General features: G+C 39.6%; 1 protein-coding gene across 7 annotated transcripts in view; it reads right to left on the bottom strand.

Annotated features, from left to right (window-relative positions):
* Positions 1 to 24088, bottom strand: part of mrtfab (myocardin related transcription factor Ab) — a 42360-nt gene that overhangs the window by 9752 nt on the left and 8520 nt on the right. For 6 of the 7 annotated variants that reach the window (XM_089122071.1, XM_089122070.1, XM_089122069.1 and 3 more), the window contains 3 exons: positions 12257 to 12322; positions 839 to 894; positions 677 to 752 (listed from right to left, as the gene is read on the bottom strand). In XM_089122071.1, coding sequence (XP_088978197.1) covers positions 677 to 752; positions 839 to 894; positions 12257 to 12322 — 198 coding nt within the window. Of the gene's footprint in view, positions 1 to 676; positions 753 to 838; positions 895 to 12256; positions 12323 to 22966; positions 23134 to 24088 lie in introns of those variants that run through there. The other variant, XM_089122073.1, reaches the window with a different exon arrangement.

A 24088-nucleotide genomic window follows, 5' to 3' on the forward strand; every position in this document is an offset into this window, starting at 1 on the left:
TTTTTCAAAAATCTGGGGTGTTTAGAAGCGGAAGTTGTCATAGTTGGGCAAACTTATAGTGGTGAATAGAAACTACAACAAAGATATACATTTTGCTTTCTAATAGCATAAAATAGAGGGATTGATTAGAGTGGTTAACTAGTTTTATGAAATGTAATGCAAAATATAACAAAAAAGTTTAGCGTTATAGATGCACAAACCGTTTGTTAAAAAAATAGACAGTAAAGATGCATTTTCACACTTCTTAAAGGAGAACTCTGGTCAATTTTAACATTGAGCACATTTTTTTGTACATTTGGAGTGTTGTCAGTACAGACAAAAAAGACAAAAATCGGTGTTGCCTACATCGTATTATCCTCTTTTTAAAAATCATGCCCTGTTGACTTCAATGGGGCAAGTTCTAAACCTGCTTTTTGCCTCCTTACATCCTTGGCTAGACAAGTTTAGAACTTGCCCCATTGAAGTCAACAGGATATGAATATTAACCTGATTTTTGTCTGTACTGACAGCACTCCAAATGTACAAAAAAAATTTGCTCAATGTTAAAATTGACCAGAGTTCTCCTTTAACAAAAGTTTTTTTTTTTTTCATTTTGTGAAAAGGAAAAAAACAAACCTAAATAAATATGGTAATCATTACTCTGTTTTAATATTCAAGAGAATGATGTGACACTAACCTTCAAGGATGTGCATCCTGACCAGTTCTGACCTCTCTGGCCGACTCCTGATCTTCCTCTTCAGATAATCCTCAGTCTGCACCAGTAAAAGAGAAAACAAGTGTCAACAAAAGTGTCAATCAAAGATGAGAAGCAACTGAAAAAGGGGATAAAGTCACTTACGCGAGCTCTCTCCAGACTTTTCCTCTGTTCGTGGAAGGCAGCTGGACTCTTCAGAGCTATGTACAGAAAGAGAGATGCACTTACTTCCTGATGTTCAGTTGCAGAGACTGATGTGCTTATTGGTCATTGTGACTGTCAGGTACTCGATAGATTAATCAGCGGAGTACACAAAATCGGGTGCAGGAGATTTTAAAACACCAGAATGTTAGAGCTAAACTACTCCAAACAGCTACCCAATACATATTGTGTTCTCACAATTACTGCTAGTGCTATGTCTTTTCAAGTACTCTTGTATCTGTACACATCTAGGCCAACGTCTCGTATTTTATATTGAGGAAGTACTAGTCATTAAAAGGTGATTCTGAAAGGTCATATGTAAAAAAAAAGAGCACATCCACTTATGTCAGACTCTCAAATAATCTGCTGAAAGAACAAAGGAAGGTCAGTATAATAACAGCAAGTGTGTGTATCCATCTGCATGGATGAAAATGTACATGTCAAAATCTCTATATTTTTAAAGACTTAGAATAATTTAGTTGCTAATAGTAATTGTAATTTTTGCTTAACAGTTTACCACTAGTCATCTTATAGTATATCAGACAGGAATATTCCTACATTGGTAGTAAAGTACACTAGTACAGTGTATGCGCAGTAGCAGTATATATTCACTACAACAACTGTGTATACTATTTATCTAAAAAAGGATGAAAATGATAGTTAAAAAAAACAACAACAGAAAACTGCAAATGCGATTGAGCTGTAATGTAAAAGGTATAACACAGAATAAGAATGTGATGTAACAGCTGAGCTTGGGAAACTAAATTCATGAAATTTCCGAAACCACAAGCTATGGTTAGCAATTATATAATATGGTTACCATTCTCTGTGCAAGAGAAGTTGGCAATAATAAACCTACAGTACTGTACAAAAGTTTGAGGTCAGTACGACTTAAGCATGGAAAGACAAGTGCAAAGCCTGCTGAAAATTCAGCTTTGAAATCCAAGGAATACATCAGATTTTAAAACATAATAAAAGAGAAAAGCAATTTTAAATTGTAATCATATTTTACAATATTACTATTTTACTGTGTTTTTGACAAAATAATGTAGCATAAGAGACTTCTTTCAAAAATCTTACGACCACAAGCTTTTGATAGTTTATGATGGGGACAATACAAATCTGACCTAAACAAAAAAGATTCAATATTCCTCCCTATGATGATACTGAAGGGAGTGGATTCTGGAATCCAATGATGCTTCGATGTATATGTAATGAGTGATTATAATCAAGGTATTAATAAATATTTTCCTATAAGTTGATTGACTTCTCTTGACTTAAGATATTTTACTTTGTTATAGAAGTGTGATGTACTAAAATGTTCTTTCGTGTATTCTGTAATGTCTGTATTTGATATCTGAATGCAGTAACATTGCTTGCTCATTTAGCCCTTTTCTTTTTTTACTTTTCTGTGTTAGATTAAAGTGTCCTCTCCTTGAAAGAAAGAACGTATTATTTTGATGTTTTGAGATGTCTCTCCTGTTTATAGTTAGAGCCTGGCCAAACCCAACCTTGGAAAAGCTGTGTGTCGGTGTGTGGGTTAGTCTTTTTGGTTACAGGTTAAGGAACCAATGGCATTTATTGAAGATTGACTGAGTTCTTGTTCTGGACATGCTGGCGCCCAGCAACCCAAATCTGCGACCTGGAAGGTCACGACGTGCCTAACTTCAGGGTCTGAGTGTTAGAGGCATAATCAATGGAGATTTGTTTATGTGTGGAAAATTACTATGTTTATCTATTTCTTAGCCAATGAGAATCATTCAACCTCAAGCAAGGACGTATAGACCTTGGTGAAGGGTATAACTGCTGTGCTCTTTGTAACTGTAAGCGGGGCGGCCCGCAAACTCCTTGTGAGTCATTAAGCTGACCTCTGCCTGATGAAACTACAAACTATCTTCAGTAAAACTTTTTTCAATTTATTATCATTCTGACTCCAGGTCTTCATTCATCATACCTGGTTTTGGGTCTTTGACTGTAAATCCCCTTATAATACATGCAGTGGAGAAAATAATTATTTTATCCCCTGCTGATTTTGCCCACTTACAAAGAAATGAAGGTCAATCATTTTTATGGAAGGTTTATTTTAACGGATAGAGACAGAATACCAACCAAAAAAATCCATAAAAACATTTTATATATGTTATTGATTGCATTTCAGTGAGTGAAAGAAGTATTTGAACCCCAAGCAAAACATCACTGAGTACCCTTTGGGAGAAACCCTAATTTGCAAGCACAGAGGTAAGATGTTTCTTGTAGTTGGTCACCAGGTTTGCACACATCTCAGGAGAGATTTTGGTCAATTACAGATCCTCTCAAAATCCTTAAGGTTTCTTGGCTGTTGCTTTGCAACTCGAAGTTTCAGCTCCCTCCACTGATTTTCTATAGGATTATCCTGTTTAATCCCACCGGTCACAATTGTGACTGTATCTTTCTTCTTATTTCTGGAAGCTCTAAAAATGTTGTTATTGGCTTTGGGCAAGAAATTCAACTTTTAAATGAAAAAAATGTATTAAAATATATTAATGTCATTTGACTAGTGTGAAAGGTCACATGACCAGAGCAGTTTAATTCTGGCTTGCACATCTAGAAGAAGTCTTCATCAGACTACTACATAAAGTAGTATGTAAAGCATCTTAATTAACAGATAGAACATTCATATGTTGTACATATTTTCTTTAAAGGGTCTACTTGTTACAATGGAGGCTCCCGCTCCGTCTCCTCTCCGCCACCAGAGGGAGCCTTCACCAGAGTATTGACCATTGGCTTTGAACTCAAATTCCCATCATACCTCTTACCTGGGACTGATTGCGTCACACACCTGCACCGCATTAGCACACACACTTAAAAGCCACTTCCACACACCACACCAGTGCGAAGTCTTGTTTTGCCCTGGTGAACATTTCTGAGCGTTTATACCCCTGATTCTGATTCTCTGGTTTTTGGACTTTGGACTGTTTGACTCCCTCTCGATTGTTTTCTGCCTGGCCTGAACTCGGACTGTTTCCTGATTACGATTATTGCTGCCTGCCCTGATCTCTGCCTGCATCTTGATTATCCCTCTGTCTTGTCTGCATTGCTCTGTCTGCCCCGTCTTGATCCTGCCTGTACGACTCTGTCTAATAAAAGCTGCAAATGGATTCCCCTGTTCCTTGTGGATCATTACAGAAGACTTCGCCAACTTCTAATCCAGCAGCGGTCCTACAGTTAACCACCGAACTCACCACTCAAGCTTCCCGTTTGGATCTACACCACCAGCAGCTCAGCCATCTAACCACACTCACTGAACAGCTTGTACAGGGGATGCAGGAGCTTCGCACCGCTGTCGGTGCCACACCCAATCCGCCCGAATCCCCTCCATCTCCGATAGTCCCTCCCGTAAATGTGAGTACATCAGTCAATCCACGGCTCGCTTTTCCTGATAAATTTGATGGCACACCAAGTAAATGTAAAGGGTTTCTACTACAATGCACTATCTTCGTCGAGCAACAACCTGCACTCTACCCCAATCACGGGAGTCGTATTGCATTCGTATGCTCGCTGCTCACCGGCAGAGCATTGGAGTGGGCTACGGCCATCTGGAAACCAGAGGGGAACACCTTTACCACTTTTCAAGAATTTACCCGCCAGTTTCGACAAGTTTTCGAGCATACCACAGGAGAAGGAGACGCAGGAGAACAACTGTTAAATCTCACACAGGGAAGGGACACCGCCGCTGATTATGCACTAACTTTTCGCACGCTCGCTGCACAGACCAACTGGGTCGAAGACACTTTAAAAACGCTCTTTCGAAGAGGACTTACCCCAGAACTCCAGTCCGAGCTAGCCTGTCGCGATGAGGGGAGAGGTTTGAATGAGTATATTTCTCTGGCAATTCAAGTCGACAGTCTGATCCGTGCTCGACGTAACCCCCGGGCAACTAACCGAGCTTTTCTCCGGGCACCAACCACTCATGAGCCTATGCAGTTGGGTTTCACACCCATTTCTCCAGAGGAACGAGAACGCAGATATCAGAACCGATTGTGCATGTACTGCGGCCAACCTGGACACATGAAGCTCTCCTGTCCTGTACGACCATCCTCTCATTATTCTCCGGTGAGTTCGCCAGCAAAGAAGGGAAAGTCATCTAATAACTTCTCCATTCCAGTTCGATTAACCATTCAGGAACAAGTGTTTGATACTATAGCCTTTATTGACTCTGGAGCCGCTGGAAATTTCATGTCTCAATCATTCGCCGAACAGTATAACATCAAATTGAACCCATGTCATTCTCTTCTAACAGTGGAAGCGCTAGATGGGCATCCCATCGGAGAGGGAAAGATCCAATGTGTCACTGCAGACATCAGGATGGACATAGGATCTTTACATTCTGAAAACATCCAATTCTACGTCATTCACGCTCCTCTTCACTCTATCATTCTGGGATATCCATGGCTCCGGACTCATAACCCTCATATTTCTTGGAGAGAAGGTGAGATTATTCGCTGGGATGAAACCTGCCAGAATCGATGTTTAACCAAGGTCACCAAAATAACCCAGTCCATTTCAGCATCCTGCACGAAAATGCCCGAACTCGAATCATTACCCTCCGACTATGCAGATCTCATAGAGGCATTCAGTAAAGAAAAGGCTTCACAACTTCCTGAACATCGCCCCACTGACTGTGCCATAGATTTGATTCCCGGTGCTACTCCCCCAAAAGGGAGAATTTTCCCGTTATCCAGACCTGAGTCCGAAGCCATGAAGCAATACATCGAGGAAGAACTCGCTAAGGGTTTCATTCGACCATCAACCTCACCTGCCGCAGCCGGGTTCTTCTTCGTAAAGAAAAAAGATGGAGGACTCAGACCCTGCATTGATTATCGAGGACTAAATGATATAACAGTCAAATACCGCTATCCACTGCCTCTGGTACCTGCAGCATTAGAACAACTTCGACAAGCCAAATATTATACCAAGCTCGATCTACGTAACGCTTACAACCTGATTCGCATCCGTGAGGGAGACGAGTGGAAAACTGCTTTCTCCACCACTAGTGGGCACTATGAGTACTCAGTTATGCCTTTCGGCTTGTCCAACAGTCCTTCAGTCTTCCAGGCATTCATGAATGATGTTTTCCGAGATATGCTGGACAGATGGGTGATAGTTTACATTGATGACATCCTAATCTATTCCAATTCACTTGAAGAGCACGTCCAACATGTCAGATCGGTCCTTCAACGATTAATTCAATTTCATCTGTACGCCAAAATGGAGAAGTGTGAGTTTCATCAGACCAGTATATCCTTCCTGGGATATGTTATCAGTCAGGATGGGGTCGCAATGGATGAGAAGAAGGTGAGAGGAGTAGTGGATTGGCCAATACCACAAACAGTGAAGGAACTACAGAGATTCCTGGGCTTTGCAAACTTCTACAGAAGATTCATCAGAAACTTCAGTTTAATCACCGCCCCTCTAACCGCCCTAACCAAACGACACACGTCTCGCATTTCATGGAACACCGAAGCACAACAGGCCTTTCAAGAACTCAAGAAACGTTTCACTACTGCACCCATTCTGCGCCATCCGGATCCCGAACGCCAGTTCATTGTCGAAGTGGACGCTTCCAACACAGGGGTGGGGGCCATCCTCTCCCAACGTCAAGGGAATCCAGCCAAAATGTTTCCATGTGCCTTCTTTTCCCGTAAACTCTCCCCAGCTGAACGCAACTATGATGTGGGCAACCGTGAACTACTAGCCATGAAGTTAGCATTGGAAGAATGGCGTCATTGGCTGGAAGGGGCAATCGAACCATTCATTGTACTCACAGACCATAAAAATCTGGAATATCTACGATCAGCCAAACGCCTCAATCCCCGCCAAGCCAGATGGGCTCTCTTCTTCACTAGATTCAACTTCACTGTCACCTACCGTCCCGGATCCAAGAATACAAAGGCTGATGCTCTATCTCGGCAAACTGAAGAGACGAACTCAAATCCCAATCCAGAAAGGGTACTTGGTGAGAAATTACTACTAGCTCCTGTTCAGTGGGATGTCATGACAGAGATCCAGAATGCCAATGTCCAGAACCCAGCACCTGTTGAATGTCCCGCCGATCTCCTCTTCGTCCCAGATGCCTTTCGACCCCGTCTTCTTGACCAAGTCCACTCCAATCCCAGCTCTGGTCACCCTGGAATCAACGCCACCATTCATCTGCTCCAGAACCGGTTTTGGTGGCCCACCCTAACCGCAGATACCATAACACACATCCAAAACTGTACCGAATGTCAAACTTCAAAATCACCTCGAACACTACCCTCTGGTCTTCTCTGTCCTCTACCCACACCACAACGACCTTGGTCACACATAGCCATCGATTTCATCACCGACCTCCCGAATTCCCAAGGCAACACCACCATTCTCACCATAGTAGATAGATTTTCCAAGGCATGTCGACTGGTCCCCCTAACTAAACTCCCCACAGCTCTTGAAACTGCCGAAATCCTGTGTAATCAAGTCTTCCGTTTTTATGGTTTACCTGAAGACATCGTGTCGGACCGTGGACCACAATTCACCTCCCGAGTCTGGACTGCATTCTTCAAGAACCTCAATGTGAACATAAGTCTTACCTCCGGGTACCACCCACAATCCAACGGTCAAACCGAACGCCTCAATCAGGACATCATACGTTTCCTACGCACCTATTGTCAGCAACACCAAGAGGATTGGAACCGATATCTATTCTGGGCCGAATATGCCCAAAATTCCCTCATCAAACCAGCAACTGGCATAACACCATTCAAATGCATCCTCGGATTTCAACCACCTCTATTTCCCTGGTCCGGTGAACCCACAGAACTCCCATCTGTCACGGAGTGGCTTCAAAAGAGTGAAGAGGTTTGGGATCAAGCACACACTCATCTGCGGCATGCAGTACGGCGCCAAGAACAACAGGCCAACCGTCATCGCCGTCCAGCTCCCGAATACCAGGCGGGTCAGTGGGTATGGTTGTCCACCAAGGATCTTCGACTCAGACTTCCATGTCGCAAGCTCAGTCCCAGGTTTGTTGGCCCCTTTCAAATTATAAGACAAGTTTCACCTGTATCATTTCGATTAGACCTGCCCGCTAACTACCGCATATCTCCCACTTTTCATGTGTCCCTGTTGAAACCCGCTGGTGGTCCGAGGGGAGAAGCGGAGGAGGGGGCCACCTCCCGGGGCCCTCCTGCCTTTCTGGTCGACGGCGAGGAGGCGTACAAGGTGCACAAGTTGCTGGATTCCAGACGTCGGGGTAACATTCTCCAGTATCTGGTCGATTGGGAGGGGTACGGTCCGGAGGAACAGTCCTGGGTCAACTCAAGAGATATCCTGGACCCCACTCTCACGGAAGAGTTTCATAGGACGTATCCGGAGAAACCGGCCCCTCGACCCCGTGGGAGACCCCGACGACAATTGCCTCCTCGCGTCAGGAGCCGCTCGCAGGGGGGGGGCTCTGTTACAATGGAGGCTCCCGCTCCGTCTCCTCTCCGCCACCAGAGGGAGCCTTCACCAGAGTATTGACCATTGGCTTTGAACTCAAATTCCCATCATACCTCTTACCTGGGACTGATTGCGTCACACACCTGCACCGCATTAGCACACACACATAAAAGCCACTTCCACACACCACACCAGTGCGAAGTCTTGTTTTGCCCTGGTGAACATTTCTGAGCGTTTATACCCCTGATTCTGATTCTCTGGTTTTTGGACTTTGGACTGTTTGACTCCCTCTCGATTGTTTTCTGCCTGGCCTGAACTCGGACTGTTTCCTGATTACGATTATTGCTGCCTGCCCTGATCTCTGCCTGCATCTTGATTATCCCTCTGTCTTGTCTGCATTGCTCTGTCTGCCCCGTCTTGATCCTGCCTGTACGACTCTGTCTAATAAAAGCTGCAAATGGATTCCCCTGTTCCTTGTGGATCATTACACTACTACTGATATATTTTGTGAATTATACTCCTGCATATATATTTTGCTCGTAAGACGTGTAAATTTGCTAACGGTCACAATTGCTGCAATTGAAAACACAGCTATTGGCTATTAATCCTACACTGAACATGTGCCACACCTGTGAGGGGGATGGATTATCTCGGCAAAGGAGAAGTGCTCACTAACACGGATTTAGACAGATTTTTGAACAATATTTGAGAGAAATATGCCTTTTGTGTACATAGAAAAGGTCTTAGATCTATGAGTTCAGCTCATGAAAATCAGTATCCCAGCATCCCAGTTTTCAGTATCCCAGAAACGATCAGTGTGTTTGACCTTCTAGATGTACGTGACCCCCTATTTGATATTCTGTCTCTATTCGTTAAAATAAACCTACCATAAAAAGTGGGCAAATTTACAAAATCATCAGGGGATCAAACGATTATTTTCTCCACTGTACGTAGTACTAATGTTTAGTTAGACCAGTGCAGTGGCCTCTGAATAAACTTTCCCATAAGGCGGGCGTACACAGTAAGAATTCTGAAGGTCGGAAGATCGTATGTCCAGGCACACTTTACGAGTGAGTTTATCCGAAAAATCATATGGAGGCAGTGATATATGACACGATTTTACGGCCTGCTGAATTCTGAAGAAATCGCACGAAGTTCCGCGCTAAAAACTCTCATAACTGCATATAAAATATTGATACAAGCCGTGATTATTTTGCTATAGGCTCGTTTTTAGCACCGGGAAACGGACGTCCGGTCACCCTTGTGTGTGTGTGTGTGTGTGTGTGTGTGTGTGTGAGAATTAAAAAACGTAGTTACGGTAGGCTACACATTAAAAAAATAAAATTTCAAGCTCTCTAAATGATTAATTAGCCATTTAAACCACCTCATGTGTGTGTTTGCAATTAATTTTGCTGCGAGAAAGCTATAGCGCAGTGAACGGGGCTTGAGTGAGCTTGAGCGCGTTGTGAGTGAGGGCGCGGGTGCCAGATCCCGTGTTGTCAGATCACATAATGGAAAGGTGACAGTATCTGGACTTGTTTTTTTGGATTTTTGGTCACACTTTAGGAAGTTATTAAAGTGGTTCATAGTATATTAATCTTATTTCCAAAACACAAGCTTTGAACTTATTTCAGATTTGTATATAATTTATTTGTTTTTGTTAGTTTTTGCTTGTTTTTTTCGTAGCAATATCTGGCAACATTGTTCTGTCGGCATTAATCAAAAAAAGCTTAGGCTGTTGCAAACTGTAATTGCATGTCACACTTTAGGAAGTTATTAAAGTGGTTCATAATATATTAATCTTATTTCCAAAACACAAGCTTTGAACTTATTTCAGATTTGTATATAATTTCTTTGTTTTTGTTAGTTTTTGCTTGTTTTTCGTAGCAATATCTGGCAACATTGTTCTGTCGGCATTAATCAAAAAAAGCTTAGGCTGTTGCAAACTGTAATTGCTTTTAGGAAGAAACAAACGTAATGATCATCGTGACTTGTAAGAATCTGTAAGAAATGTATAACACTATCAAAAACAATAGCATAATAGCCTATAGATGTTTCAGAATGAAATATGCAAAATACTGGCCAGTAAGAACAAGGCAGATGCTGTTTAGTTAACCTTTCACAAAGTCATCATAAAAACATTAATTAGTGCTTCTAGTAGTCCACACCATTTTAATCTTTCTTCTGTGGATTTCCTCAGCTCCTGATTGGTCAAGTTCAGATAGATCGACAAATGGGCTTATTCAACCGCACACACTTCACGAATGCAAGCTGACAGCTCCCGAACTTTTTAGACATGCTTAAAAATTATCGGGAGGTCGAGAGGTGCTTGGCTTGTATCTTCCTCGCACACGATACGAGCCGCGACATGCGAGCAACCGATTTACATGCGATTTCTCCCGAGTGAAAAAAATAATCTGCGAGCTCGTAAAACAGCAAAAAAATAAAAAATATCGCACCGTGTACGCCCGCCTTTAGACATTCAATATCAATTTTAATCTAAAAACTTTTATAAAGTTAGTGGACGCATAATGTGTCAGCTACCCTTATACAGTTACATTAAACAGTTACGAAATCTTAATATAATCCTGCTATAATTTTACGTGTGCTGTAATGGAGGGGTTTTGGATTTAACATGAGCCATGAAAATGTGCATGCCATGTCATTTAATGTCTTGCAAAAAGGTGCTACTGTAAATGAATATTGTAATGTAAGTGCTTTGTGCTATACTGTATAAAGCTAAATAAACAGTCAATTTTTGTCTGACGCTTTTAAAGAGCAAAGCTAAAGCTGCTGGGAAACTTCCTCCTTTCTGCAGAGGCCACATAGAAAGCACAGTGTGAAGACTGTAAATCCTCTTGCCCGATGAGCAAACCACAGAATAAGGAAGTGGAAACAATAGGGGAAGTAGATCCACCTGATAACACAACAGGCCCTTTCACAATGATTGTGTTAGCAAACAAGTGTCAAGTCTTCTATTGAGGACATGCTAGACCACAGCTTTGGACTGTCTGTCCCATCCATTAATGCCAGCTGGAGCCTATTTGCAAAATGCATGTTTTTTCAACAACATGCATAACAATGGATTTACTGTCAGAAACATGCATAAATTAATATTTTTATATTGTTGAGAATTTGCATTGTTGAAATTATTTATTTGAATAGTGCAATTTCCTTTGCGCTAACATTAAATACTTGTGGCTTTAGCAGCACCACAAAAGCAACTAAAAAATAAAAAAATAAAATAAAAAAATAGGTCCCATTCCAGGAGTCTGCCTGTCATTTTGCAGCTAAATTGTGGAACATAAATATATAAGAATATTGTCAGTGTAACTTGCTTTGATTATATACAGCTTCAAGAAGTGACACTGAATGTCATTACATACTAAATATTAATGCAAGTGGCATATGAAAACATAATGCTGAAGCTTCACTCAGAGAGCCATTTTCCCCATTACTTTCAATCAAATGGTCCAAAAGGGATTTTTCCATGGATATATGAGGTCAGTTCCAGTAAAGTCAAGTTTAACACATTAACAATTTGATTAACCCTGCATATCTGACAAAAGGATTAACAGTCAGAAAAAATCTTTTATTTTTAATGTAACTTTATTGAACCTTTATATCTAAAAATACATTTAAACGTCTTTGATAAACCAGGCTTTTATGACTCATATAGTACAATATAGTGAGAATATGGAGCTAAAGCTTGAGAAGGGGAAAAAAAAAACACCTCATTTTTATTCAAAGGCCCAAAAATGACCAAATATATGCAATTTAGTGTAGATGTTGCCATTTATATGGCATGTACCACAACCGAAATGTGGACATTTTCAAGCATCACTCATATATATATATATAAACGTGTGTTGCTCGACATAACTAAAGGAGTAAAATGTGACTTACGAGGCATGATTCCTTGACTGACCAGCTCCTCTCGCGTCCTTCTTTGTTGTAGTTTGAGCTGAAGAACTGCATGGGGAGAGAGGAAAAGGGTTCAGATACAGAGAATGACAGACGGCTGCAGCGAGATGACTATGACATAGACGAAAGCTCAACCGGCCCTCTTTCGGTATTTTACTAACTAAAGGGTGAATGCTGATGGGAGGGACTGTGAATTTTGTTGTTTGGGTGGTTTTCATACTTCCTATTTTAATACACTCAGGCAATAGGCGTTCTCCAAATCAGGAACTTGCATGCAGGCACAACACATTGAGTAAGTTGCTCAATGACTATAAAGAGGGTGGTGGTGTGTAGACAGCTTTTGAGATTTGTTGTCATTGCTTTGTTCTGTGAAAAGAAGCCGTTACGGTACCATTGTGTCAAATGTCACGTTGGAAAGGATGTGGCTCATGAGTATTGATGGCATCCCGGGACGCTTTAAAGGTGTGCACCTGTCAATCCTGACACAATGACATCATCACCCACATGGCATTGCTTTGTGTGCGATAGTCAGCTGTTCTGACCTTCACAGCCACTACGTTTGGGGATCATGAAACCAGAACACTGTCTGCGCTAAACTACTGTAGCTCAGCATGCCTAGACAAACCATTCACTCACTTCTGGAACTATTATTTTTAAGGGTGTAAGGAGACAAAACAAATGTGGATGTGAACCCTGGTCTTTTAAATTATGACCACTTTTTTGTCACAAGTTCCCATAAAACTCCAGAACACCCACTCCGTTTCTCACTTGCAAACTGAATAGAGTTCCATTATTTATTCTTAATTCTTTCTATTCTCACTTCATTTTAACAGCTGTTTTTGACCGCCCACTCCTTAGCGTTGCTAAGCACTATTTTTGTAGCTACTGAAGAAGAAACACAAGCCCTCTCGCACCTCTCCAACAACCTAGCCTGATACTGTAAATCAATAAGACACTTTTAAATGCCAACAGTCTTTCAATATTCTCTTTGCCAGCCCGGAAAATTCTGTGGGAGACCTGGAAAGTGTGGCGTCCGTCAACATTCAGATCTTGAAACAAAAGAAATAAAAAGCTCAAATCATGCAGACAACTGGGTTAATCCAAGAGCCTGTGCGTCTGGGGTCTTAATTAAATGCGCCTCTTGCTGACCGTCCACAAAATCCCTAGGCCTGGCACAGTTTGCAGGTCAACCGGTGCTCGCTCTTGGCTCTGTACGAGCAGCTGGGGTGATCTCACCACTAAGACACTAGAATAATCAGGTCTGACGTGTTGAAATTCGGGATGAGCAAATAATGAAGCTAATTTCAAGCTATTCAGTTGGGTGCACACCTGGAGGGTGCTTTATCTATACTCTGGAAAAGCATAAAAACAACACAGCCCACCTTCTTTGAGGCTATGATATGCATGATTGTCACAGTCCAGACTCCAAGACATCTTGTCTTGATCATTTTGAATGGGTTGATCCTCAAAAGAGGAAGAATCAATGTGAAGGCAGTGGTTTGTGTCCAGCATGTTTGTATCCAGTGTTGCAAGTCTCTGCAAAAGTCTCAAAGTCGAAAATTATATTCCATCTATGGTCCAAAAGTGAGGAAGATGGATTGCTCGGTGCAAGGTATGTTAGTCCACAACAACAGTATTTACAGCGTTTCAAATCAAAGAAATGGAGAACAGACAGCTTCCACTTGGTTTCTTCCTCATCCAAAATCTTATTTGTCCTCTTCTCAAAGATGGATGCAGAAGCTCTGCAAATGCGTCACGCAGAGGCAGAAAATGAAGCAAAGGCACAAAGGTGAGGACGGAAGAGCACAGAGCCTGCTCTGCACTAAGTAGAAGACATTCACAGAACAGCATGACTGTCACCCTCAAAAACAGAGGAGGGTCCGCCAAATGCCAATGAACGCTCGCTTCAGCTCAGCTGTTGCCTCTCGTTTACACTCTACAATATGGTAGACCACCATTCACCCACTCAGCTCCATTTCATTGGGTCATAAACCAAATCAACTACTTATTATAGTTTTGTATATTTAATTGAACATGTCGAACAGATTGAATTTGTTTTTTATTCACATACATTCATCAACGCACACATCAGATATGGCAAACATGGAAGCTCAAGTATGTTCAGTATGTTGAGAAGTCCAGCAGGTTCGTTTGAGCTTTTGTTTATGTTCGGTGATCAATGTTTATATGTGAATAAAAGCCTAAATTCTATCTGTTCATCATATAAAGTCATTGAGTCTCTTCTGAAAATTTGGACTTAAGTGTTCGATTCTCTTTATGACATTTTTGAGGCGTCAAAGTGATAGTTGCATAGCAGTCTATAGAGAGACACAACTGTCTGTCAGTCATATAATGGAGTTCTATGGAGCCCACCTTAAAGTGCACAGAGAAGTCCAAATTAAACATGATTTAATGACTTGTAAATGTAAGTACACATTGATGGCCTAAGACACGAAACGAGTGGTTTGTGTGAGAAAACGAACAGTATTTATATCGTTTTTACCTCTTGTTAATAGCCGTCGAACTGATCTGAATCAGATGTCCAACTGAACAGAACTGAACCATCTCCAACGTGACGCCGGAAGTGATCGCGTGCGTATGTACGTCACGCATTGTTTACACCGAGATTTCGGAAGTTTTACCTTTCACTAAACATATTTAGATATACAATATCTACAATATCTAAATATTGTATCGGTTCGGTTCAGTTGGACATCTGATTCAGATCAGTTCGACGGCTGTTAACAAGAGGTAAAAACGTTATAAATACTGTTCGTTTTCTCACACAAAACGCTCATTTCATGTCTTAGGCCATCAATGTGTACTTACATTCACTGCCGATTAAATCATGTTTAATTTTGACTTCTTTGAGCATGCTCTTTGAGGTGGGCTCTTTAGACCTGCATTATATGACTGACAGACAAGAACAGTTTGACCAAAAAATGTCAAAATTGAAAATACTGTGGAAACAAAGACACCTACATCTTGGATGCCCTTGAGGTAAGCTAAAACATATCAAAAATTAATTTCAAAGTGAACTATCCCTTTAAACGTAAAAAAGGAACAGATCAACCATCTCACATATTACATGCTAACAGCAATCACAGTTCACATTTCACAAGGTATTTAATATGGAAACCTCTCACAACGCTCTCAGAAATGGTGTCATGCGCGGCTCTCTCGGGAGTCCCGGTGACATGAGCAGAGAGAGTGGAAAGAAGGAGGTCAAAGGAAGAATGTAGGTTTCCTTTGACCTTTCCTTATACTTTCTGGCAGATAAAGTACAGGAGTTTGCCTGTCAGAAATGGTCAGGCTCACACATACACCACACATATCAGACTGTTGGCGAAGCCCCTCATCCCCCCACCCAGGTTCTCTCTTAGTTTTAAATAGTAAGGCCAGCTGGCCAAAAGGCTCTATATTCAGCTCAGTATCACCTGTGCAAGCACTGGATAGGGTTACCCTCTGCTAGAGTTCTTGCAAACATGACTCACGCACATTTTCTAACAAACCCACACAAAAACAATATTCAAAAAAACAAAACACTAAAGGATGGCACTTGGAAATTTGGATGAAGTATGTGTTAACTATTTAACTCTTTCCCCTTCAGCATCAAAAAAAAAAAAAAAGAAAAAAGAAAAGCTGCCAGCCCACTATTTTTTATTTTCACAAAACTTTCATGGTCCCAAAAATATTATATATATATATATATATATATATAAATACTTCATAAAAATACTTTTTCCTATATATATATATATATATATATATATATATATATATATATATATATATATAGGAAAAAGTATTTTTATGGAAAAAGTATTTTTAAATTATGGAAAAGTATTTTTATAAAATACTTTTTCCATAAATTGTCCATGTAACTACAATCCTACAAAAAAATATACAAATTATTTCTCTATAATTTAGAAAAAAAAATTGTATTCACACCCAAAATAAAATGAACAGGTTTGAAATTACATGAAAGTTAGTAAAGGATGCCTGAATGTTCATATTTGTGTGAACCATTCCTTTAAAAAGTTCTGCGTGTTTTAATCAGGTGACTGGAAAAAAAGCATTTAATAAATATGTTTTTGGCCACTATAATTTTCATTCAGATTAAATATGAAAATGTGTGCTCTAATGATAATCAGCCATATTATCATATTATACGGAAATGAAGGTCACTATGCACAGAATCCCCAGAGATAAAAACATTAGCGTGATCTGCTTTTAGCCCACAAGCTCATCGCAGCCATCATCACAGTTGACACTCATGCTGTCATTGACCAGAAAGGCCCAGCAATGCGAAGTGCCGACTGACCACAGAGGAAGTCTATGCTAAGCCCATAAGTCACTGCGAAAAACAAAACACCACCTTTATCAAGTAAAGCACCACAGATAATGAAACCAAAGTTCATCTGGCTTTCAGACAGATCTAAAACACCCAAATGAGTAATGCATTGTAGTTTTTATTACAAGCAATACAAACTATTCGTCATGACTGTTACAATAAATGGTTGATTGATCATTAAAAGTTAACTTATGAATCAGAACTGATACAGTTTTTACAGCAGTCACATCCGCTTTGGCATTTACAACATATATATTCAGATTAAATTAACCTGAGCTTCTTCCATAACCACTAATTATTTTCAAGCATACATTTAAAGTAATGAAAACATTTCCTCAATCCCAAAATGGAGAGGTTGATTTTCTATTACATCTACACTGTTATATTTTCAGAGAATCAGTTTCTTTTACACCACATTAAAATACTTTTCTCGCTGCTATTTTCCTTTCTGCTTTCAATCACTTACTGGAGAAACAGTCATCGTTACTTCATTTTCCAGCACTAGCCAGAGGTTCCTAGAAGACCAGTTTTCATGCAGCCTTCATTTATACAATGACATAAGGCATCCTACTTCCATGAAGTCATCAAAATGATAAGCACATGAGAGCCAGACACACAAAACAGGATTATACAACAAATCCCCTCAATTTAATCTAAATTGGGCCCCAGAAACAAGTTTTCATAAGCGTGAAAATCTGAAAGAACGAAAAGAGTACACAGAAAATCAGGCCAGCTGCCAGACTACAGTGATATATGTTACTAAAGCGCAGAAGGGACGTTAGATTGAGCTCAATAAATGAGGTTATGGGAGGAGAGAGAGAGACGAGTGAAGAAGAGAGGTTCACGTCCAAACTCTCCTGTTTTTCTGAATGTGTTACATAACATCTTTTTGAACTCATGTCACCCAAACCTCTCTACCTCCTGCCCTACTTTCCGGCATCTCTGCAAATCACGACTCTCGTTTTCATAGGTTTTGACGTTTTCACACATATCGTGTTCCCTTCTAGGTTTTCCAACTCTAGAGTTGACTTAACCCTACAAAGCCTTCTGCATGATATTTGATACGCACATTTCTAAGGCCTCTAAATTATCAAGATGATCAAAACTTTGCTGAAAAACCTGTTGTACCAATCTTCTGCCTTATTTTTTTATTTAAAAGGCATTTTAGTTGTAATTCTAGAAGTGTCCCCCTTCAGGTTGCGCTATACTTGCAGTGTAATTTTAACTGACTTATATCAAGATTACTATCAATTTTATATTGATGGTAATATTTCAGGATGAACACTTTCTGGACTGAAACAACTTAGGTTTACTTGATTATACACACATCACTTTTAGAAAAATCATGTTAAAAAGCTTTTGAGAAATGTTTTTTTGTACATCGTCTAATCATCTTTGTACTGCAAGGCATTATGTTTTGCTGCCACAATAAAAACTACAGAACTTTGATAATAATCTAACCATTTAAATATCATGAGTTTGCAATACTATTGATTTCAGTGGTGTAATTTGGTATTTGGGTAAATGTAAAAATGTAACTACAAAGTAGTTTTACTACAGTAAATATCAAAGATATTAGAAATTTTTACTCTCTACTTGACTATATTTTTTACTCTTTATACCAATACATTTGTGATGAGTAATCCAATTTGTTGTTACATTTTGCAGCTGTTTATCTGCTATAAACAAGCAATATCGCCATCTATGAGCATTGAAGGTACTATGTCTTGTGCGTTTCGTAAAAGTACTCAAGTATGGTTTTCAGGTACTTTTTACACCTCTGATGATTTAAATTACAAACTTTTGTTTAGATTCCGTCTAAAGGTTTAATAAACTGCTCCATTTGAAAAGAGGGAAAACAAAAACTTTTTTTCTCATATGTCAGGCTTTACATAGCTAAATGTGCCATGTCTTAACCAGAAGTGACACAAAGCATGTTGAGTGAAGTTCTGCACAGTTATGCAGGGTAGTAGTCCCACCCACTGTGAATTCCTGTTAAAATACAGCCTCATAACTCTATATTAAATATCCTCTAACTATACAGATTGAGAGAAAAGTACAGTTTAGACACTGAAAACAAAGATGAAAAAACAACAAACTGCATAAATAGCCAATGCCTAACCTTAACAACTACATTAAGAGTTTATTGAGGCAAAAGTCATGGTTAATAGTTAGTTAATAAAGAGAATTGGACCCTAAAATAAAGTTTGACCATATAAATTAAATAAATAATACATTTTATATACATAAAATACAAAAATTGGTTATGCATACGTTTTTGGAAAGAAAGAAAAAAAATATTGTAATTGTCATAAAAAAAGCAATATTTTGTGTTCTCTAATGTTGTTTTTTGATCTGTGGCATCATTACCGATATACACAGATAATTGCCACGAAACAGTGCACATTCTTTTAAACCTGAAAAACCCTACAGTAACATCTGAGTATTTAACCCGGGCCTGTCATGACTTGTTAGCCTGGTAAGGGAGAGTCGCTAAGTTTTGTCCCACTGATCATTATCTTCTGTGTCCTTTGTAAAGGTGTCACTTTTTTCAATACAATTGAAATCTGACACCACACTTTCCTTTATTCTGTGTTTTTACAGAGAATTAATGACAAGTAAAAGCATATATTCCCCAAATTCTGCCAACGTTATCCGAGATGTACACTCACCTAAAGGATTATTAGGAACACCTGCTCAATTTCTCATTAATGCAAATATCTAATCAACCAATCCCATGGTAGCTGCTTCAATGCATTTATGGGTGTGGTCCTGGTCAAGACAATCTCCTGAACTCCAAACTGAATGTCAGAATGGGAAAGAAAGGTGATTTAAGCAATTTTGAGCGTGGCATGGTTGTTGGTGCCAGACGGGCCGGTCTGAGTATTTCACAATCTGCTCAGTTACTGGGATTTTCACGTACAACCATTTCTAGGGTTTACAAAGAATGGTGTGAAAAGGGAAAAACATCCAGTAGTCGGCAGTCCTGTGGGAGAAAATGCCTTGTTGATGCTAGAGGTCAGAGGAGAATGGGCCGGTTGTAACGACTGGTTATTTCAGTCAAAGTGGTTGATAAAAAGTAAAAAATTGTGAAGCCACAACATGCACAACCTTGAGGCGGATGGACTACAACAGCAGAAGACCCCACCGGGTACCACTCATCTCCACTACAAATAGGAAAAAGAGCCTACAATTTGCAAGAGCTCACCAAAATTGGACAGTTGAAGACTGGAAAAATGTTGCCTGGTCTGATGCGTCTCGATTTCTGTTGAGACATTCAGATGGTAGAGTCAGAATTTGGCATAAACAGAATGAGAACATGGATCCATCATGCCTTGTTACCACTGTGCAGGCTGGTGGTGGTGTAATGTTGTGGGGGATGTTTTCATGGCACACTTTAGGTCCCTTAGTGCCAATTGGGCATTGTTTAAATGCCACGGCCGACCTGAGCACTGTTTCTGACCATGTACATCCCTTTATGGCCACCATGCATGTACCTATCCTCTGATGGCTACTTCCAGCAGGATAATGCAAATTCAAATTGGTTTCTTGAACATGACAATGAGTTCACTGTAGTAAAATGCCCCCCACAGTCACCAGATCTCAACCAAATAGAGCATCTTTGGGATGTGGTGAAACGAGAGCTTCGTGCCCTGGATGTGCATCCCACAAATCTCCATCAACTGCAAGATGCTATCCTATCAATATTGGCCAACCTTTCTAAAGAATGCTTTTTGAATCAATGCTACGTAGAATTAAGGCAGTTCTGAAGGCGAAAGGGGGTCAAACACAGTATTAGTATGGTGTTCCTAATAATCCTTTAGGTGAGTGTATAATCATGTTGTGCAATTCATTTACAACCATTGATATATGAATGAGTCAGTGGATGCTATCAATTCAGCCAAAAAGCTGGAATTGCAAGAACAGACAAAAACAAAGCATAGGAGTGGTTCCCTCGTATTCCTGTTTATGTCCAGTGGCTTAAACATAAACAATGCATCTAAATTACACACATTTGTAAGATCAATATCGCTCAGGATATCAGAGCACAAGCAAAGTTTTGTTCTTGATCAAAAGTACAGTCAAACAATATTGTGAAATAAATAATATAAGTCTTTAGTGTCACATGATCCTTCAGAAATCATTCCAATACTGATTTTGCCCATTTTTAAATATTTGTATTAATTAAACAAATCTTACTGACCTACAATGTGTGTGCAATCATATAGGCTATATTAAAGTTTATTTAAATTCAAATTTGAAATGTATTTGTGTGAAATCATGATATACCAGGAATCTGGTTTAAGGCTTATATGTATGCATAAAGTTTGTGCAGTGGAAGCATCACTGAGGATATCTTTCTGACAAAGCACTTTTCATAGTTCGAGGAAATGAGAGCATTATTGGTTCTGGCATACTGTACTCGAACCAAAAAAATCAAAAAGCTACAAACTGATGTAATCTTAAAAAGGCCACTTTTTTTTTACCACCAAAGGTTCGGTCTGTGCCTGCAAGTACAAGTACACACTTCTTTCTTAACAACAAAGCCAGATAATTCTAGGAAGTTTCCCTGTTCCTGGAATATCCATTCATTCTGTTGTCGGCCAAGTTGTCATTTTTTATCATCAACACCACAATAAGCAAGGTATGTTTTCCAGTGTTTTGATTCGCCTGACCTGTTAGTATGCAAGACAGAAGATGCCTAGATGACTGCTTGAGGATTAAGCCAAGCTGTGGATTGTGCCTAGCTAATGCAAAGCAATGGCTCCATTTTCCCCTGTTCCTCCTTCCATCCTGTTATGTTTAGGGCCTGTGTAAGCATGCTGGAGTTAAACTTGGCAAGTGTCCCTAAAATGTTACATAACAGCGCAACCCATAGACAGTCAGAGCAAAACCCGCTGCAGAGTAACTGTGCTCTGGAAAGCATGCAAATCATGCATTTTTCACAAGACTGTCTAAATCCAGACCACACACAGAAATATCACTTTAAATACCAATGTTAACTGTGAGACTGAAAGAGCTTCGATCTATTCATCAGTTGCAGTTAAAAATTAATATTAGTACCTCATGGTGACTGGCACCGACGGTTTGAAAGTCCCACATAACTTTTCTTTTATCTCAAGGCATCTCCATCTGGAGGAGGGCATTCTCGCAGATAATCAATCACTCTTTACACAGACTTTTGCCCGAACGCTGTTAAACATCCTTGTCCAAGAGCTTAAAACATGATGGTAACTCTGTATGTTTCCTTGTGTTGCTCACCCAGACATTCTGTCCCAAAAGGAGTCTGTTCTTTTCCTCAAGGCCCTGAGCTCCACTGCCAGACCTCAGGGAGAAAACAGCTGGTTTTAACAACAGAGAGAAGGAAAACTCCTATTCATCATTGACACATCCCGCCCTTTCCATCAGCCAGCTCGAGCAATTCCAGGACGGGCTCTTCACATCTGTTTCTATAGTGTATCTACAGTGTATCTGTAGAAATCCACTCGAAAGTATGAAAGTAATGAAAAAGAGTTGTAAAGTAAGAAGTTCAAGTAAGTGTGCTATGAGGGGGGCGTGGGGGTGTTGCACAGGCAAATGAATGATTTTTAGGTTTTATATATATATATAGAGAGAGATTCTGCCATTTCTGTTTCTTTGCAAGTTTCACGCACAAAAGAGCATCTTCAAAAATGAAGTATTTAAAAAAATATGTTATTTATAAGCTTAAAAATATAAATATTAGAAAAAAATTACAAAAAGAAACTAGAAATTAGAAATGACAGCTAAAATAAAATAAGTTTAAGTTGTAGTAAAATTAGTGAAACTTAATTAAAAAGAAACAAAATAGAAATGTTAAAAAAAGAAACAAAAATGACAAAAGGACAAATTACGAAACCTAAAATAACTGAAATTCAACAAATAAATGCCAATTCAAAATAAATACTATTATAGTATATAAATAATACTAAAATAACACTTATGCTCAATTGTCCTTCAAATAAAGGCAAATAAATTAAAAAGTTCATGGATGAATAGTCATATAAATAATCGTGCTCATTCCACAACTGTTTATCAGGAAAAGTGTTATTTTCCATATACAAAACAAAAAAAATAAAAGAAAAATCTTCAACAGCTAAAAATCTGGATTGCTTTGGCTCAAGAGTAAGTAAATGTTGTGGTTTAGTGAGACTTCAGCTCAAACAGCAATAAATCCTGTGCAGGACTTCACAAACAGCCAGCTTAACTATTAAACAAAGTTGTTAAACCTCAACCACAGATACCGCACCTCACCTCAACATGACTTCATTCCCACCAGCAAACATCTAACATTAAACCCAAACGTGCAAGTACTGTACCTGAATGTATGGCCATATCCTTCCACCGCAGAAGGATACGGATACAATCACGTCCACACTTAATTAATCCATTTCAAGACGGAACAACAGAGCAAGTTGGCTGACTGAACTCCAGGCTGTTCTGCTGAGAGATAACTCCAAGAACACAGGGTGTGTCTGCGTGACCCTCACCTTCCTCCGCTCGGCGCTGGCGTGTGTGTGCACGCCCTACAGATGTGGGTGTGTTAGCACAAGTGTTTGTGTCTCTGCGAGTCGGTTTCTTCCTTATTACTGGCTAAGTGCTGCTTTCAGGCTCCGCTTTCAGCTGTGTTGAGTAACTCCTAGTTTTTCTGCTCCTTGAAGCCTTTTTTTTTTATTCATTCCAGGAGAGTGGGGAGGAGAGATCAAAAACTTTGTATACTGATTTGAGGTCACTCGTTTACTATACAAGAAGAAGTGTGCAAACTACAAGCCAGAAACTGAAGCCAAAACACATTCCAGACCACCTTTGGCCCTCGTCATTCTCCTGACCGCCTGCTTTCTGAGGCAGGATTTCAGCTCTGTACACAAAGTTATGCAATCAAGTGTTCAGGACGGCTACCCAACACACCATACCTCAGGCCTTTGTTACCCCCCCCGCCAAACTTATTGACTTTAAACAGTTCTTCTTAGCGATAACTCGGGTGGCATGCCGCATATTGTTCATTTTGTCAACTATTGATTGAATTTCCAAGACTATCAAGTAAAATAAAAAAAAACTACCTCTAAACCCTAAACTTGCAGTTATTTCTACATTCATTTTCCAGCTATATTGTGGCTTGCCAAAAATTCTAGTCTGGGATAAAAATGCTAAAAATAAAAATGCTTTAAATAAAAATGAAATATGAAACTGTTTTTCAGTTAAAAATGTGTGTTTGATGGAAATAAATGTATTTGAATTTCAGTTCATTTTAATTGTGCATCCCATTTTTACTACCTCAATTCCAATTCAATTCAATTGTAATTTTAAGGGCACTTTCAATTCAATTCTGAATTAAATTATATTGTTTTCATACATTTTCCAGCTAAATGTGGCTTGCCAAAAGTGATGCAATTACATATAAATTCAATTACTGAAAATTCTGTTTAAATGTAGCTTTTCTG

Source organism: Pimephales promelas, chromosome 17 (assembly GCF_988280905.1).
Source record: "Pimephales promelas chromosome 17, fPimPro1.hap1.1, whole genome shotgun sequence".
Taxonomy (NCBI): domain Eukaryota; kingdom Metazoa; phylum Chordata; class Actinopteri; order Cypriniformes; family Leuciscidae; genus Pimephales; species Pimephales promelas.